This window comes from Echeneis naucrates, chromosome 21 (assembly GCF_900963305.1).
Source record: "Echeneis naucrates chromosome 21, fEcheNa1.1, whole genome shotgun sequence".
Lineage (NCBI taxonomy): Eukaryota > Metazoa > Chordata > Actinopteri > Carangiformes > Echeneidae > Echeneis > Echeneis naucrates.
The window spans coordinates 19,306,410-19,323,445 of record NC_042531.1 but is presented as its reverse complement, the minus strand read 5'-3'; the positions used below and the strand labels follow the sequence as shown (position 1 = coordinate 19,323,445).

Below are 17,036 nucleotides of genomic sequence, written 5' to 3'. Positions count from 1 at the left end.
TTACACGTGCTCCTGTTGACTTTGATGACAGCATCTAAATGAGGCTCAGGGATGTTTACACGGAAAATATGATTTTTATTCAATATTCATAAAACAACCTTGTTACTCCACAGCACAAGCCACATTCAAACAAAGGATGAAGCCATTCACAGTGCCAGCACAATCCACCACTTGTTACAGGCTGATGAGAACAAGCATCCAACCAATTTACAGCATCTGCATCTCATCAGGTCTGCTCAAAAAATGTTTTTGTTTGCCTGTTATTTATGCTTCTACAAAAGTGTATAAAATTGTAAACACAAGGTTAATACAAAATGAAATCAAAATGCGAAAAATCTTAATTTTCTTCTCTAAACACACACTAAAAGCAAAAATTGGCATATTGTTTCAATGAGCAAGTAAAAAGACGAAAAGATGAGAAATTCATGAGAGTGACTCAGTAAACTTAAAGTATGCTGTTGAATACAAATGGCTTGTTAGTCCTGACTTTTCCAACATCTACGTAGCTGCAAAGGCATTTCTGAAAAGACTTCTCCAGCAAATCATCAATCGTCCACAATGCTCAGCAGACTCCTCAGCTTCAGTGTGCAGCTCAGCTCTTCCTCTTGGCTCGCCACAATCTGGCGCTCCAGTTCCTTCAGTCGCCATGACATTGACACAGGCACAGGTTTAGGCCAGGATGCTTCCTCTGACACATCCTCAGGCTCCTGAAGAGGTAACACAACAAAAATTAATTATCACTGCAGTGCTTACAACATTTACACAAGACAAATTCAGTATTTCATGTGTAGCTTGGCTTCAAGTGTAAAGCTCAGCAGTTTGGGATAAACACGTCAAAATAAACTCTTTTCCTAAACATTTCTCTTTGAACTCGATGGAAGACGTCGGGAGATGAAACAAAGTTGTGGAGGAAAGGTCATAGGGACTTCTACGTTTCTTCTTTTGTAATACACTTTATTGCAGTGATTAAGCAACAAAAAAAAAAAAAAAAAAAAGGACTGAAACATCAAAATAAGAAAACATGATTACACAATGAGTAAAATAAAGCCATTGAAAATGTCAGAAAAAAATATATTTAGTTCAGTGGAGAAACATCATTTTCAAAATCGAGACAATAGAAGAGAATTTAGTGAAATTATCTGTCGTTAGTATTTTGTTACAATATTGTTGACTTGATTTTACTCCCGAAATATTACAGAGAATAAATCTGTATTCATAGTTTGTTATTTATTTATGACTTGAATCTCAGACAATGAAAAAAAAAAAAAAAAAAAAAAAAAAAAGGGATTTCCATCAGTGTTGGAAGTATTGATTTATGCTTATCTGTCGCGGTTAAACTATAATGGGTTGTCACTTCCACTTTAATTGCTGCAGTAAGGCATTGTGGGATGACATTTTTTCTTTTACACTTGGAAATTACGATTGATTGTTTGCTAAGTTAATGAGATAAGGGAGGGTTCCTATCATTTAGGATATTCTACCAGCTATTATGAGGAATCTTCCTCAGAAAATAAAAACACATTTGACCACAGCCCATGAACAACAGAAACAAGTGTCGTACCTGAGCAAGAGCTACCTCTCTACTCTTGGCTGAAGGGGCTTGGATGATGGTTGTGGGCATGGAAAGCAGGGTGGAGGATGGAATGAACAGTGGTGTGGTCAAGTGCTCCAGGGGATCTCCATCCATCCAGCGCTGTAGCTGTTCCATACTCCTGTATATAAACACATTGGTGTGTGTTAGAGAAGACAGACTAGATTGTAGATTCGATAGATTGGTATAGTTTTCCAATTCAGGACAATCTTACATTTAATCCTTCCATTTCTTTCGTGGAAAGAAAGACAACTTTTCAGTATATTTAAACATCAACAAACTAAACATTGAGCTTTGTCATATTCTGGTGACTTAGTACACTTTCATGTACCCCTGCATGCACTACCTCTAGCTTATACGAGAGGTGCTGCTGTACCTTTTGCTTTCAGCTTTCTCTTGCTCTAGACTCTGGAGGATTTGGTGGGCCTGCATCTCCTGAGGTGTGGGAGTGTGTGTGATGTCTAGTGGGGCTGCCACGGCCGTAAGGGGTTCGTCCAAAATGTGGAACAGATTCTGTCTGAGGACGAGACTGGTGGGTGTGGCACATGCAGCTGCACTCGCACTGAAGATGGAAAAGGAAGGAGAGATGAAGCAGCAATACAGCAATGGAGAGAGTATGAAGAAAAATGACCGGGGGGGGGGGGGTCCTGAGGACTTCAGTTCATAACTTTGCAGTTTTTAATTTCATGTTTTGATGCAACTATAATGCATGGCTTTATTTGGCACCACAGCACATACAAGGTGTAAGGCTATGCAATACTTGACTATACACTGTATTGTATTGTGTGTATTGTTGCACACTGGATGAAGGAAGTCACAATTATGTGAACACTACAGAACATTAGTTACTTAATTTTTTAAAATACTGGCATTAGGTGTGCTTTTCGCTACTACGTCTCCCTTTCACAGACACATTGCCCCACTCATCCAGAAAACAACACGTGCAAAGTTGGTAAGATGTAAATTGCATGTTGTTTAAATAGTGACTGTCAGATTGTTGATATATCATAATAATAACCAAGATTTGGTTAATGCTGGGATCATGTACATGTGGCCTCTTCTGTCACACCATAGAGTTGGTCTGAAATGATCATCATTGCTATACTTTTTCCTTGTCTGCCCAAACATTGAAACCTGAGACCAGTGACAGTTACATATAACAATGTTGTGACATGTCAAGATGACTATAAATAAATCTTTCCCTCTCCATTTTGGCTGCTTGCCACGTGTGAAAAAAAGATGACAAGTGAAGTGAAGTATGAGAAGTGTCTCTTTACTCACTAATGAGTTAAAATTGTTTTTTAGTTTTTCAAAGTGTCATGATATAATCCGAAAATACCACATATTAATTATAGGCCATATCAACCAGCTCACATTGGATGTACATAACATTGGTCAGATTGGCCATGACATTAGTGATCACAGGAAGCAGTTTGAGTTTGATATCAGTAACTTGACAACCAATTCTCAAACGATAAATGTAGCGGGAGTAACTTCAAGAGGGATTTTAGAAGAGTTCAATACACTGAATTGCCAGTAATGGCGCACTGCAGTTTTAATGTGAAATGAAAGTCGAGACTGCTTACGCTTCCTGGTCCTGATGCTTTTCTCTGTGTGTTTGTTTAATGGCCTCAGTCCATTCTTGAGGAGGTTGGAAACCCTTCAGGGATTCTGTGGGAAAGTAAACCAGGACCTCCCCATCCTCTGTGACAGCATCTTAAGAACAAAAACAGATACATATTAGAGCATGTCTTAAACTGTTGGTTGGTACAAGTCAAAAATGTTTTTGATTATTGTGTAAACCATAGGAAAAAGCTTTCACCTTCACAGACAAGCTGTCCAGGCATCTGCCAGTCTTTCAACTTGTGGTCTATGCAAATCACCAGCACATCATCCCAAGGGATCTGACTGTAGGCTGGACACACAGACTCATCTCTATTGCGCCAGCTCCCTATGGCCACCTTGTGTCTGGAGGTCCAAGGATAGTGATACTTTACCCGAACCCTTTCCAGAAGGTTTTCCAGTCGTGACATCAGAAGAGGCTGACTGCGATGTGAGACTGGGATCTGAGCAGCGTAGTGATAGATGGAAGAGCAGAGCTCCGACCATGAGTCTAGCGTTAGCGAGAGACAATACAAACAGTAATGAGTGAGAGCGATGTAGAATAAATGGATTAATAGTTTCTTTATTACTAAGCAGAATGTTACAAAGGAACGGAAAAAGAAATCAAGCTCCTTTAAATATAAAGGACACAGAAGTTGTTTCAGCCACTGACCAGTGATGGAGAGCTGCTCCCACTGTGGCAGCTGCAGGCTGAGGATGGCTTTGCGAAGCCAGGCCAGGTGTTGAACTGAGTTCCAGCCCAGATGAGGAACAAAGTCACGGGTATCAGGTAGGCTGAACTCGCCTGGTGGCCATGAGAGTTTGCAGAGATCTTGGGATGTGACTTTGTCAGCAACATGAGCCAGGACAGCATTGTACAGCTGGATGACAGGAGCAGGGTCCTGGGAAGGAAGGCATGCAGCTGCTCGCTCCCGCTGGTGCGCATTAACTCTTGAACTGAACTCACGACTCAAACTGGCCTCAACAAGCTGCACCAGTGTTTGGCAGGAGAGCGGGAAGGCAGGTGGAACATGAGCCAGCAACCAGCACATGGCCTGGTTTAGCTACAGGCAACAGGAAAGTGGGGGGAAAAAGACAGGCAGAATAGACCATGAAGATTTTAGATTTGAACCAAAAGAGGCAACTGAAAATGACCAATATGGAGAGGATTAAATTGTCTGTTGCCATTTATTTATTTTTTGAAACCAGCAGAAAACCAGTATGACTTTTTGGAGGAGAAAGAGGTGCTGAGGAGGGCTGGATGTGATCTGCTCTGTACTTGTTCCTGACCGGGTGGTACGATTTGTCAATCACACAGTAGCCAAACTCCTTACTACTTGATCTGTTTTCCTCTTAATGGGACTAAAATTTTAAAAATGAACATCATGCTGTATTGGAAACTTGAAACTAGCGAATGTAACCATAAACTAATTCGGAAAACTGTTACTGAGCTAATAAATCAAGTGAGAAGTAGGAACATTTTCCCATAGACATTAATGCAATCAGACTTCTCTTTGCAACCAGTGGAGTTGGGGCCTTAGGTAGAATGAAGGTTTAAATGTTTCAGCAATTTCTTCACCCTCAATGCCTGTGTCCACTTTCGTAGACAGTTTGGGGTTTTGCTACCTCAGATTTATTATTCTAAAATCTTAAATCTAATTTACTGGATTGTTGGAGCTTTTTTCAGAGAAAGCTTTTCAAAGACACTGACATAATACATGTATTCCCTTTCTGGAATTAACCTTAAAAAAAAATTATGTGCAATAATTCCCTTTCCCCTTTAACTCTCACCCTCCTCTCCTTTTCACTCCACTTCCCTGTGTATGTGTAGTACCTGTTTGGATCCCTGGATGTCACCTGTGGTCTCTGGTATGAAGAAGAAAGTGTACTCTGATATCAGGCCTTCATCCACCAATGTATGCAGCTTCAAAGCTGCAGGACAAAGATGTAACATATATTCCACAGATTAATTCAGCTATTGCAGCTTAAACTAGCTTGTTCATTAATACCTAAGTGATCCCAACTGGAAATGTGTTATCGCTGGTAATTACCTTCAACAAGTTTCTGCATTTCACCAGCACCTCTGTCAGGCCCTGGCACTAGAACAACTAGCGGCAGTGGGCAGTGCCAGGTGCTGGCCTGTTGTAGCTGTTTGAGCTGAAGCAGGGCCGACAGCAAAGGGATATCCTCGTCGTCTTGTCCAACCTCTAGGATGGGCATGGCAGGGAGCAACATGATCAGAGCTTCTGTTCCGTGGAGCTCACAGCTTTCCTCCATTTTGGACAGACCATCTTCAGTCAGGGGGCCTCGAGAGGCCTGAGACGTGATAAGAAAAACCCACTATTACAAAACATTCCTTGTTTATTGACCTACACAACTATAGTATCATATAAAAAGAAGACCCAAACATTTATAATGTACTGTAAGTATGCTGTACTTGCAGACTTGTATCCAGTCATTATTAAGAGTAGCAGTCTGATCCTACCTTGACACTGATGTGGACTTTGTGGGTATGGTGTCCTTTCTCCTGCAGGGTGTTGGTGACACAGAGGGTCTGCAGTGTGCCATCTGGCTCCTCCCTGTCCTCTGACTGCTTGTTCCCACCAAATTTCACCTCCAGCCAGTCTGACAGGATCCTAATAACAATGGGGAGAGGACAAACTATGTGACAGGTTTGATTAAGACTATGTTTCACAATTGCCATTACTGTTTTGGCCTTCATGTTTTCCCAAAGTCTCTGTCTCTCCCAGCTCCTCTCCTCTCTCTCTCTCTCTCTCTGTCCTCATCCTGCAAGTGGTGACTCAGTGCCATCCCATGTTCCTGCAACGCTTGCTGCTCCCATATCCTCATTAATTCCACACCACAGCATCATCTCCATGAACTTCCTGCAGCATCATGTGCCTGTCTACACCTGTTTGAACATCCCCCTCTCCTGCTCTCATTCTCACCCTACACTACACACCTCCGTGTCTCTATCACTCGCTTGCTCGCTCTCTCTCTCTCTCCCACTCTCAACCCAACCGGTCGAGGCAGATGGCCGCCCCCCTGAGCCTGGTTCTGCCTGAGGTTTCTGCCTCTTAAAGGAAGTTTTTCCTTGCCACTGTTGCCAAGTGCTTGCTATTCGGAGATCTGTTGGGTCTCTTTAAATAATTTTATAAAGAGTTTGGTCTAGACCTGCTCTATATGTAAAGTGCCTTGATGTAACTTTGTTATGATTTGGTGCTGTACATTTGATTTGATGTTGCACTGTAGCTTCGTACCTGTCTGCCAGGCTGGCTACACTCTCGTGATCGCTGGGTAAGAGTAGAGCAGCTTTCCAGAAAATGCGATCAGGTGGATTAGGGATGTTTTCTACCACCAGCGCCGGCAGGTCAAGTGGTGCCCACACTGTCTCCCTGACAGTCAGAACAATGTCAAAATGCTGCATTGTGACATGGACCTCAAACTGAACACTGGAAAGACTTGATTAATGACTTACTCAAGCAGCTGCTGATAATAGTAGTGGACTCTCATCTGGTGGATTGCTTCTTGCCTCATTTTCAATAACCTGAAGATACAGAAAAATAATTATTTGCTGTTTTAATTATATAATAATGCTCTGACTATTCTTTGTGTGAACTTTTCAGACAAGATGAGATGCAAAAATACCTAATACTAGACAGGGCTAGGGAACCTGCGTTTCCCAAGTGGACCAGACCACGGGCAAGATCTGCTATGGAGGGCTGTGCAGGTGCGCTGGGAGCCAGAGCTTTGAGTTTAAATCGAGGGTCCACACAGCAAGGGGCTGCAGGGAAACTTCTCATCTGTCTCTTCAGCTGCCGACGCACTGCGACCACGTCACGCCACCTGGTGGTACGGAGGAAGATGGATTAAAGAAGTAAGAAGTGATTTCATTCTAACAGGGTCATGATGGCATGCTGGTGTCAGTATAACGGTATCGGACGATATCGGACAGACAAAGACATTTGTTGAGCTGGTTTACTCCTCAGTTACCTTTTGATGTACTTGTATATACGCTGCAGCTCGACATCAAGGATTTCTTCCACCATCAGGGCAATGTCTGCATTCAAAGTGTCCTCCATTATACTGGTGCAGACCTGCTCCGTGCATTTAGCCACGCATTCTGCCTTTTCGTCTTGTGCTTGTCTGAAAAGGTCAACAAATAAGAAAACTTAATAACCCATTCTGCTTTCTTGCAATTATAAGGAATAATTTTACCCATGCCCATTTTAAGAAGCTATTTTGAGAGCTATTATCACCAGCAGCCTGTACTTATGTTCAGGCGCTGACATTAAACCAGACTGAAATTTGATAATTAAAATATTACCGGATCTCAGAGGCAGCAGACTCCTTGATGGTTTCATCTAAAACTTGGTGGATGAGCTCTTCGCAGAGTGAGAGGCTGAACTGAGCCAGGAAAGCATCATACTCCCTCTTTCTCCTGCTACAAACAGATAGTGAAAGGATGAATGAGAAGCTGTCCTCTGAATGCTTTAAGTGTTTCAAGGTGTGTTTAAAAAAAAAAAAAAAAATAAAATAAATACAAATCTGAAAACTGACAAGACGCTATTACATCTTCTATCATGTCTTCACCTGTGACAATTTCTTTGCCAGCATGATCACATGACAAGTACTGAACCATTTGCACCAACCTTGATGAGAAGATGGGTCTTGTCAAGGGAAGAATGAATTTTGGGGCAGATCCAGATCATCTACTATTAATTTGAATTTTCCCTTCCCTGGAGTCTTGTGAGGGTTACGGTTAACCCTCTTTTCTTAACCAAGCTTAAAGTAGCGATGAATCAGACTGTGGTTTGTTGTCATTGGACTGACCTGGCTTCTTCAAATTTGCGTTTCTCTTCAGCAATACGCTCCCGTTCCAGCTTCATCTCAGTGGAGGACACCTCCTGCAGCATCTGTCCGACCACCTCACTTACCAGAGACTCTACTTGCACATGGCTTTCACTGCAAGACCACAGATGTAGCAGAAAGGTGTGTCAGGGTGTAATTTTATAACTTGTGCAGAAGCAAACCTGGTACTGAAGATAGATGGTTTTAGAATTTAATGTGAATTTACGCGAGAGCTGTTGTGGTGTAGCTGGCGCTGACATCAGCTACCTCCCTCACAGCCGCTTCAACAACCTCTTCCACCACAGAGTCTACTTCAGCCATGATATCCTGCGGACAACACAGCTAGTCAGTCAGTACAAGGTAATGTTGCTGTGATAATGTTTCCCGTATTTATCATACCCATTCCCATATTTATCATAACCATTCCCGTATTTATCATACCTTGGAAATACTTATTTTATATTTTATATTTTATATTTTATATTGTTTTTATTGAGATATCGCGCTTTTGTGTTTTTCTTGTTTTTCTTTCTCGCTGCCATGTGGAGCTGCTAAGCATATTTTCACAGTTAATGTTGGTGACAATGTGAACAGTGACAATAAAGGATTCTATTCTATTCTATTCTATAAGCCAGACACAGGTCTATCAATTAAGTATAATTTTTATGTTTGTTTCTGTTTCTGAAATACAATTTGGTAGCTAAATTGTAAAATTTTTATTTTTCAAGAGTAAAACATTTTCAAGGTTCAGTACTGTCAAAATTTAAGCAAACATTTCTTTGACTGAAGAATGCCTGAACTTTTTTGAACATAGAAAGGCTGAGTTACTAGCTGTTCCTGCAGCTGAACGTGTCTATATGCTAAATATTTCCTCCAGTTTTGACAGTTCAAGTGACTCTAGTGATCTAGAGTCAGAACAGGCAGAAGTGACATATGATGCTCTTGGAGTCTTTATTAAAGATATTGGGTTTGGAAAAGTCCAGGGTAACATAAAAACAGTAAGTAAATATGCAACTCAAGATTGAGTACTTCCCTCAACTGTTCAAAAAATGACATATGAGGATTAGATGGGAAACTCATCAGTACCTCATCTGTATACACTGGCTGTGGTTTGGTTGAAGGTGATGGTGATTTGCCAGGCTGAGGCTGAATTATTGGCTGGAAGAGCTGCTGAGAATCTGATGGGGGGGCTGAGCTGTAGCTGTGCGATTCCCCTGGCTCATTTGGACCAACTGGACGCGAAAATGCAGAGGGAAGGTCCAGCAGTAATGGGACCTGTGGCTTCAGCTCAGTGCTGGGAGATGCCTTAATGTCCAGCTTAGCAGCAGCAGCAGCAGCTGAGACACAAAAACAAAATCATTGAATGAATCTGAATCTGTACATTGATGTTATTAAATCATGTGCTGATTCCTGGTGATAAATTTTAGGACAAAACTCAAATGGCGAACGCCCTATAGATGGTCAACAATGCCGGTAAAGAATTTCTTTTAACTTCAGCAGCTTACTCCATCGATGCACACACAAAGAATGTTAAATGGAAACATGTATCTGCCAGGTTAAGACATGTGAAACCAATACCTTTTATCTGGTTTGAAGTGGGATCACAAAGAAGGCCCTCTCCGCGGTACTTATTCTGAGAGTCGAAGCTGCAAACAGGGATGTGCTGAGGGGGATTAGGGAGGGGGCCTCCATTTACTACCTCTCCAATCAATACTGTTTTCTTTGCCAGGATGACCTCAGACTTCTTCTGGGAAAGTGGCAGCTCTGGCTCCTGGTATGCTGTACGACTTAGCTCAGCCATACTGTAAACAACATTGAGTTGAAGTCATACTCTGCCCAAAAGAGACACCAGTGACACCATTGTCTGTGTGGCATTTTGGCTCTCCCTCGCCCTCGCTTGCACACTCATGCACACACACACAAAAGAGAGAGAAAAAGCTCACCCATCATTAACATTCAGGCCGTACTGCTGGATGAAGTCAGTTGCTTCTGTGACATTGTGAAACATAAGCATTCGAGTTATGTCCTCAACTGGAAAGGCAGTTGACCGTGGACCCACAGTGTGGGCAATGTTCAGGGTCTTCAAGGCCTTAGCTCTGACCTGAACAAACAAACAGACAAACATTAATATGCAATTAATTTGAAAAGCAATGCAATGTTTAGACCCCCGAAAAGGTCCATGCTTGACTCTTCCATTGCGCTGTACTTGATACAAAGACATATTTAAGAGCCAAAAACCTTCTCAATGTAGTTACATGTCTCCTCTTCCAGACTTCTCTCTGGCACTTGAGTAACAACAGGTCGACCAGCTTTTCAGGTGAGAAGATCTGAGCCTCAGTTCTGATTAACTGGCTGTTTTTTCAGTGCATATATAGCAAATTTCAGGTTAACACTAAAGACTAAATTCTGCAAAGTTGGCTGGTGGGTCCAAGCGAGACTGGGCTTGGGGGCTGTCTGAGGATAGTGACTGCTTTGTGGTGACATTACCAAGTAAAAAAACCGTTGATATGTTGACGTATTAAAATAGAACATCGACCTGATTTATAATCAAAGACCGCGTGGAGTTCTACCCTTAGACTGACAGAAAATGAGGACTTCTTGGGCTGTGGACTGCGTGCTAATTATTTAAAAGAGTTAATGTGAGTTCTGAGAAACTGCAGTGGACCCATAACATTTTCTGATAACTTAGTTATAAAATGAAGGACATAAAAAAACATATCAACAATTAAAATGAAAAAGAAATAAAGGATAATGAGTTTTTTTAAAGAACAAGCTCTAAAATAATAAAATTTAGGAAAAGATTTATATCAGGTTGACGGTTTTCTCTCCCTCATTCATTAACAGAGTTTCTGACCTGGTTGAAGTATCTGTGAAGGAGGCAGCTGGCGAGGTATGAGGCTCCTTTCACCAGCTTGAAGAAGCGCACAAAGTTGCTGCTGTTGACTGCAGCAAATGCATGAACTGCAAACTTCACCTCAGGCGAGTTACGCACATCATCACGGAATTGCTGCACCTCACTATGTGGACATAAGGTGAGAAAAGGTTTTTCTTCAGTGGAAGGAACAAAACACCAAAACAGGCCCTAAACTCAAGAGGGAACAGTCACAGTAATACTAACAAGAACATTTGATGACTGATTGTTATTATTATTTAATGCCTAGATGTATGTTTGACTGACCGCAGGATGTCTCCGTCATTGAGCTTCAAGAGCACACTGTACTGGCGAAACTCAGCCTCCTGGGGGCAGTAGATTTGGCGTGTTGCTAAGTCCTGGTACATTTCTTTGAGACTTTGCAGGCATTTCGTCATGTTCTCATTGTTGATTTTGGCATCAAAAGATGACATGCGCTCCTCACAGAGATGGTGAGCGCAGTGCACATGGAAGCGGGTGCACTTCTCAATCAGTGACACTGTTTGTGGGCAGCACATGTGCTGCTGGGTGATGTCCTATGGAATGATAAGAAAATTGGAACAGTTTATAATACATCATAAGAATTACAAGCACCAGTGAGGTGTGTCCTTGGGTACTTTCTAAAATTATACCAGCAAACTATCAGCCATACATTTATTCTTAAATTGATTAAATATGCAACCAAAATTTTGCTTAAAATGAAATGCAATAGGTTCAGTACAGCGGAATTGTGCCTAGCACAGTTGCCCCACAATAAGAAGGTCTGGTTTGGTTCCTGGCCTCGGGCCTTTCTGTGCGTAGTTTGCATGTTCTCTCCATGGGTTTCCTCCCACCGCCCAAAGGCATGCATATCTAGGTTAACTGGTGACTCTAAATTGGCTGTAGGTCTGAGTGTGAGTGGTTGTTTGTCTCTTGTCTGCTCTACAATGGATTAGCAATCTGTCCAAGATGTACCCTGCCCTCAGCCGTAATGTTGACTGGGATTGGCTCCAGCTATTCCCGTCACCCGGAATGGAAAAGTGGTATAAAATTAGTGAGTGGGTGAGAATGAAATGCAATAGATTTAATTTGGTAGATGGAAAATGAGAGAACAGGACACCTGTTCTGCAGACTGAATTTGAGTGTGATTAAAACATTAGCTGTGTGTCTGCTGCCTTGTTGCTCCTACCCGCTCCATCCCTCTAGATAGGGTTTGCGCAATAGGTGACAGATGAAATTCTCTTTGATATAAATTAATTTCTGGAGCTTCTAATATTACAAAAAACTGTGTATATTTCGTAATATCTGTGTCATTCTTAGTCAGCTCAGACAAAGAGACAAGTGGAGGTGTCAACTTTGTGTAATGTTACCTGTTTGATGACAATAAGCCTCTATAGACAAGTATATGCAGGTCTATCATATACTTCGGCAAAGAGATGTGCATTACATGGCCTTTGTGTTTTGATTGTACTGTGAACTTTTGTTGAACCCATTATGTTGAAATGATAGAGTCAAAGAATGAGTTCTCACCAGTTGGGTGTTGAAAAAAAAAACCAAAAAAAAAAAAAAAAACCAAACAAACAAAACAAAACCTCACATCTATCCTCTTGTACTTATATTTAGCTTGGTACTTTGAATAATGCAAAATAGTACTATACAACTGACTGAATTGAAATTTTATATCATCTATGGTATGTATTTTTTTATGTAAAATGTTTGCGTGGCACTATGCCTCTAATTAGAACTGAAGCTTGGATCAAAGTTTCTTCATGCGTTTACATCAGATATCAGATACTTTGTAAAAATGGTGGATGCCTTAGGTGGGGCCTTACCTTACGAATTCCACGGGTCCTGTTCCAAACAAAGTCATACCACTCTCTGCATTTGTCCTGGCCCGAGTCCATGATCTGTGTCACCAGATAGTCCATGGTCATGCTGAGCACAGGAAGGGGGCGCAGCTCATGGGGCAGTGGTTCCTCCTGGTCAGCCGATGAGCGACTGTATTCCTTGATAGCTGTTGTGTGATCCACCTGGTTGTAGACAGAAGATGAGTATGCTTTTTGTTCTGGCATTTTTAAGGAACCTGCAAGCCCCTAAATGCAAAAGCAGCAACTTTTACGCTAACTTATACAAAATCCATTTCATTTTATTCCTCTTTATTATGTGTTCACATGGGAGCGTAACAAGTCACAAGTTGCTTCTAAAATGCTTCGCAGATGACACCTGAGAATATCACAGACATGATGGGACTCACTGTCTTGTCTTAGCTGAGAAAAGTTCTATTTTCTTAAATCTGAATGTGAAAGCTGGAGGAAGTTACCATCTCTGTGTCTGGGATGACCTCAAGTACGCTGAGCTGTTTCCGTGTTTCTCTCATGTACCTCTCCTTCTCTGGACACATGTCAGGACATGTCCCCACAAACACCTTGGACAGATCCAGGTCCGTTCGCTTGGGCCGACCTATGCCGGATATATTATGAACAGAATTAGAATGAATTTTTTAAAACCACGTTAAAAGCTTTATTAAACTAACGTGAAAATTACTGGTACCTTGACGCAGGATCTTGTCTCTCTGCTCCAGGAGGCGGTACTTGTCCTCAGCAGTCTCTGCCAACTGGCCAATTAGGTGGAGGATGGAGGAGGGGATTGGACGCTCTGAGATCTGGGAGTCTGTGCTGCTTTCCTTCAGGGGATCAGCATCTAACTGCAGAACCTTGACCAATGGTGGCTTTTTAACAGGAGAGCTGTTGCAGAAATTCACATGTAAGAAAAGAAAAGTATTAGAGTTACATTTTAACTTGTATTTTGGCTGTTGACAGGTATGGAACAAGTATATGAAAGCAATATTAATACAGTTAACTCTAAGACACTGGTGTTACCTGCGGCTGAAAGGGCTGCTGACTGCAGGTCTGATTGCAGGACGTCTAAGAGGGGAGGAGTGAGCCTTAGGTTCTGTATCCTCCTGGCTTTCACACATTTCCTCCATTCCTGCTGAAGCTCTGCTTCCCTTGTCTCCTGGACCTAATGCATGAAAAATGGGAAAATTTTACATTGCTACTGAGTAATGCTTGAATGGCTGTACAAAATTGTGTCTGTTGGGTGGGATATTGTTTGAGCTGGCTTTGAAACTCATAATTAATTACTTTGCTTCTTTCTGTGCCACAGGAGCAAGAGTTCGTTTCGATGCAGGACTTTGCCTTTCTTCTTGGCCTTTGCTGCTGATGCCTGAAAGCAAAATTAAATGAAACAAAAGCACACACCATCTTCATCCTTGCAGGACTGGCGATTAGCTAATTGACTTTGGGTGTTTCAGATTCCGAAAGCTTCAGGTTTAATCTGACCTCAAGTGACACAGCAGGAGATGCCCTAAAAATCAAACCTATATGTATTTTTTCCAAGTTCAAAACATGGAGAGCCTGTAATAGAATATGTAATATAGTCCTTCAACAAATAGCAGACACAAAGCTGAAACTATTAGTAACAAAAAATATAGGCTTGAGTGTGCTGGTAATTCAAAGCTAGACAAGGACTTGACTGGAGAAATCAGTAACTGAAAGTCTTAAAATTGCTGGGTATCAAGATGGCCAGAGTAAGGGGAGCTTGTTCTGATGAGGTAAAATTGAATGAGTTTCACTCACGTGGTCATAAAAGTGGACTATGGCCACGTTTTTGGCTTGTCGGCACACCACCTTCGAGACTTTGCCAAAACGACCAAAGTGCTTCTCGATTGTGTCTTTTTTGTTGAGGGCTGCAGGCACATTCCTGCATTGGATGGTGTTACAGTCAGCAGGAGATATGCTGCAAAGACTCTCTGAGCTCTCCCTGCGTACACCACGTTTCACTGGGGTCACAGTTTCAAACTTCTGGTCAGGTGCATTTGGTGAATCTATATGAGGACAGACGGGACATAACGGGATCATCGATTCATTCACAGTTTGTATTTGTTTATTTCAGATATGTACAAATCATGCAGGGGGAAGGTTTCAAAGTGAGGCTCTTAATCAATGCCAAAAAGATGCAGTTTTGTCTGTCATTAAAAAGTCACTGAAATAAAGTGCTGTAAAATGCAAATTTGAATATCTAACCAGGAATTTGAGGTAATAAATTGGATTCTAGTCAGTTTAGATGCTTGTCATAACTGTTGCTTCTTGCTGTGCAAAAGGCTAACAACATGTCTGATATTAACAACTCACCTGACTCCTCAGCTTTTTCTACCGCTTCTTTGGTGAGTATTTGGACAGTAGGTGGTGTAGCAGTGAGGTCAGCATCCTGACATTGGACATCTTCTTTCCCTGTCTCCTCCCACTTCAGTGCCTGCTGCTGACTTTCCTTCATGGCCTCTCGCCTTACTGGAGCAGTGCCTTCTCTACGCAGACCACTTAACGCCCTGCTAAATAAACCTCCCGGTGGGCCACGAGTCCCTCTTAAGGGCCTCTTTGAGGGGTGCCTTTGTGAATCTCCTTCTGCTGGAATGTTCTCCTCTGTGGCAGGTGTCTCTGTGCCGCTGCTAGGGACTACTGGATCCTCTTTGCGCTTGGTACCTTTCCCAAATCGTGCAAATATATTTTTATCCCCAAGGGCCTCAAGGCTGCTTCTTTTCTCATCAGTGCTTGTCTCTGCCAGACTTTTAGTCTCGCCAAAAGCTGAGGGCTGACCAAAATTGGTTCCTCCAAAAAGGGGTGCTGTCTCTGTCAGTGGATGTTTTGCTGAAAAGCTGAAAGACGATGGGGTGGTGGGCTGAGTGGTGTTGCCCTTTGTGGTGGAGCTGGAAAGAGGAGCTGGCTGAGAAAATGTGAACTGGAGAGTGTTGGCAGAACTGCTGCTATTACTAGTTGTTAGTGGATTGTTCTTAGCAGAGATTGAGGGGGCAGCAGCTGGCTGTGAGAAGCTGAATCCCAGGGGCCCTGACTTATCACTTGTCATCATGGAAAAACCAGTTGTGGTGCTGCTGTTACTCATGATGCTGGAGCTTGTCTGGTTCCCGCTGCTGCTAAAAGGTGAACTGGACATAGAGGTAGTTTGAGGGTTTGCAGGCTCAGGGCTGGCACTAAAGATGGGTTTAAAGAGTGCCTCATTGGCTGGCTTGAAACTGAACTCGGATGGTGCAAATGCTCGGCTCTGGGTCACACTCTGAGATGTACCAAATACACTGGTAGTGATACTGGTGGATGAAGGTTGTCCAAAAGCAGGCTGTCCAAATGCGAGTGGCTGAGGTTGCCCTACAACAATTGTGGATCCTGAAGTCATCTGGGAGTTCCCATAGTTAAATCCTAGCGCTTGCGGGCCAAATCCAGTAGCTTGTCCAAAGGTAGACGTCTGCCCGAAGGCAGGTGTCTGTCCAAAGAGAGCGCTCTGGTTCGGTGTACTGGTCTGTCCAAAAGCCGGTGTTGTGCCTCTCCCAAAGCCTGAGCCGCTGATTCCTAACGATGGCTGCCCAAATGATGGTGCTTGGCTAATTGTAGGCTGTGCAGACGGCTGTCCAGAAGCTGCGGCCTGTCCGAACAGGGTACTTCCAGGAGGTGTAGGCTGATTCAGGACAGATGGCTGTCCAAACGCTGATGGTTGAAAAAATCCCAGACTTTGGGACTGATTGGTGGAGTTTTGTTGTCCAAATGTCTGGAACAATCGTGTCTTCATAGAATTGCCTGGGGCTTGGAAAGCCCCACCTTGAGGGCTTCCGAACGGATTGGCCGGATTCATGGCGCAAATATTAGCCGAGATTAAGTCCTTGGTTGTGAGAATTGTCCAGGGAAACGTTTCTTATCCAGCCATACGAGAAACTACACATCTACAGGTCTTCGCTGTAACACTTTATCATGTTAAAAGTCAACAAAACACCACGGGCACAGGAAAGAGTAAAATGTAGCATGAGCTAACATTACAACGCAGATGGTGGTAACGTTAGTTTAGCTGTTTTGTCGCCATGACGAACCAGTATTGACTGTTCAAAATTCCCCTGAGTATACTGCAAGAGTACGTACCTTCTATGGAAAAACGCTCACCTTTCGTTGTTTGCGTTTTCCATGTTGTTTTTTTTTTTTTTTTAGGGGGGGGGGGGGGGGTCAGTTCAAACTCACCCCCACATCCGGTTCCTGTCCGACA

The 17,036-nt window shown here is 42.6% G+C and overlaps 1 protein-coding gene across 3 annotated transcripts; it reads right to left on the bottom strand.

Annotated features, from left to right (window-relative positions):
• Positions 1–58: 58 nt before the first annotated feature.
• On the bottom strand, positions 59–16,965 carry mcm3ap (minichromosome maintenance complex component 3 associated protein). 3 transcript variants are annotated; one of them, XM_029531013.1, is made up of 28 exons: positions 15,128–16,965; positions 14,573–14,820; positions 14,078–14,159; positions 13,814–13,955; positions 13,485–13,678; positions 13,255–13,394; positions 12,767–12,964; positions 11,223–11,491; positions 10,899–11,061; positions 9,988–10,145; positions 9,623–9,846; positions 9,131–9,381; positions 8,271–8,371; positions 8,027–8,158; positions 7,521–7,637; positions 7,187–7,339; positions 6,842–7,039; positions 6,672–6,740; positions 6,454–6,588; positions 5,679–5,829; positions 5,245–5,509; positions 5,028–5,125; positions 3,867–4,257; positions 3,414–3,704; positions 3,178–3,307; positions 1,968–2,153; positions 1,562–1,712; positions 59–707 (listed from the first exon to the last, which is right to left on the bottom strand). In XM_029531013.1, exons 1-28 carry the CDS (start codon positions 16,632–16,634, stop codon positions 546–548), a joined length of 6,306 nt encoding a protein of 2,101 aa, XP_029386873.1. In that variant the 5' UTR covers positions 16,635–16,965; the 3' UTR covers positions 59–545. The 3 variants fall into 3 exon arrangements, 2 of the variants coding, with proteins under 2 accessions (XP_029386873.1, XP_029386874.1); XM_029531014.1 differs by having other exon boundaries at positions 7,521–7,634; XR_003842381.1 differs by lacking the exons at positions 59–707; positions 1,562–1,712; positions 1,968–2,153 and having other exon boundaries at positions 3,414–3,506; positions 3,589–3,704.
• Between the last annotated feature and the right edge of the window lie 71 nt (positions 16,966–17,036).

What these genes read in the sequence shown, in the direction of transcription:
- mcm3ap (XM_029531013.1), bottom strand. Translation starts at nt 16,634, where the DNA reads ATGAATCCGGCCAATCCGTTCGGAAGCCCTCAAGGTGGGGCTTTCCAA. An exon ending in AGACAAGATCCTGCGTCAAG is followed by an intron (nt 13,395 to 13,484) that starts GTACCAGTAATT and finishes TATCCGGCATAG; the next exon opens with GTCGGCCCAAGCGAACGGAC. An exon ending in TATTATCAGCAGCTGCTTGA is followed by an intron (nt 6,589 to 6,671) that starts GTAAGTCATTAA and finishes TCTGACTGTCAG; the next exon opens with GGAGACAGTGTGGGCACCAC.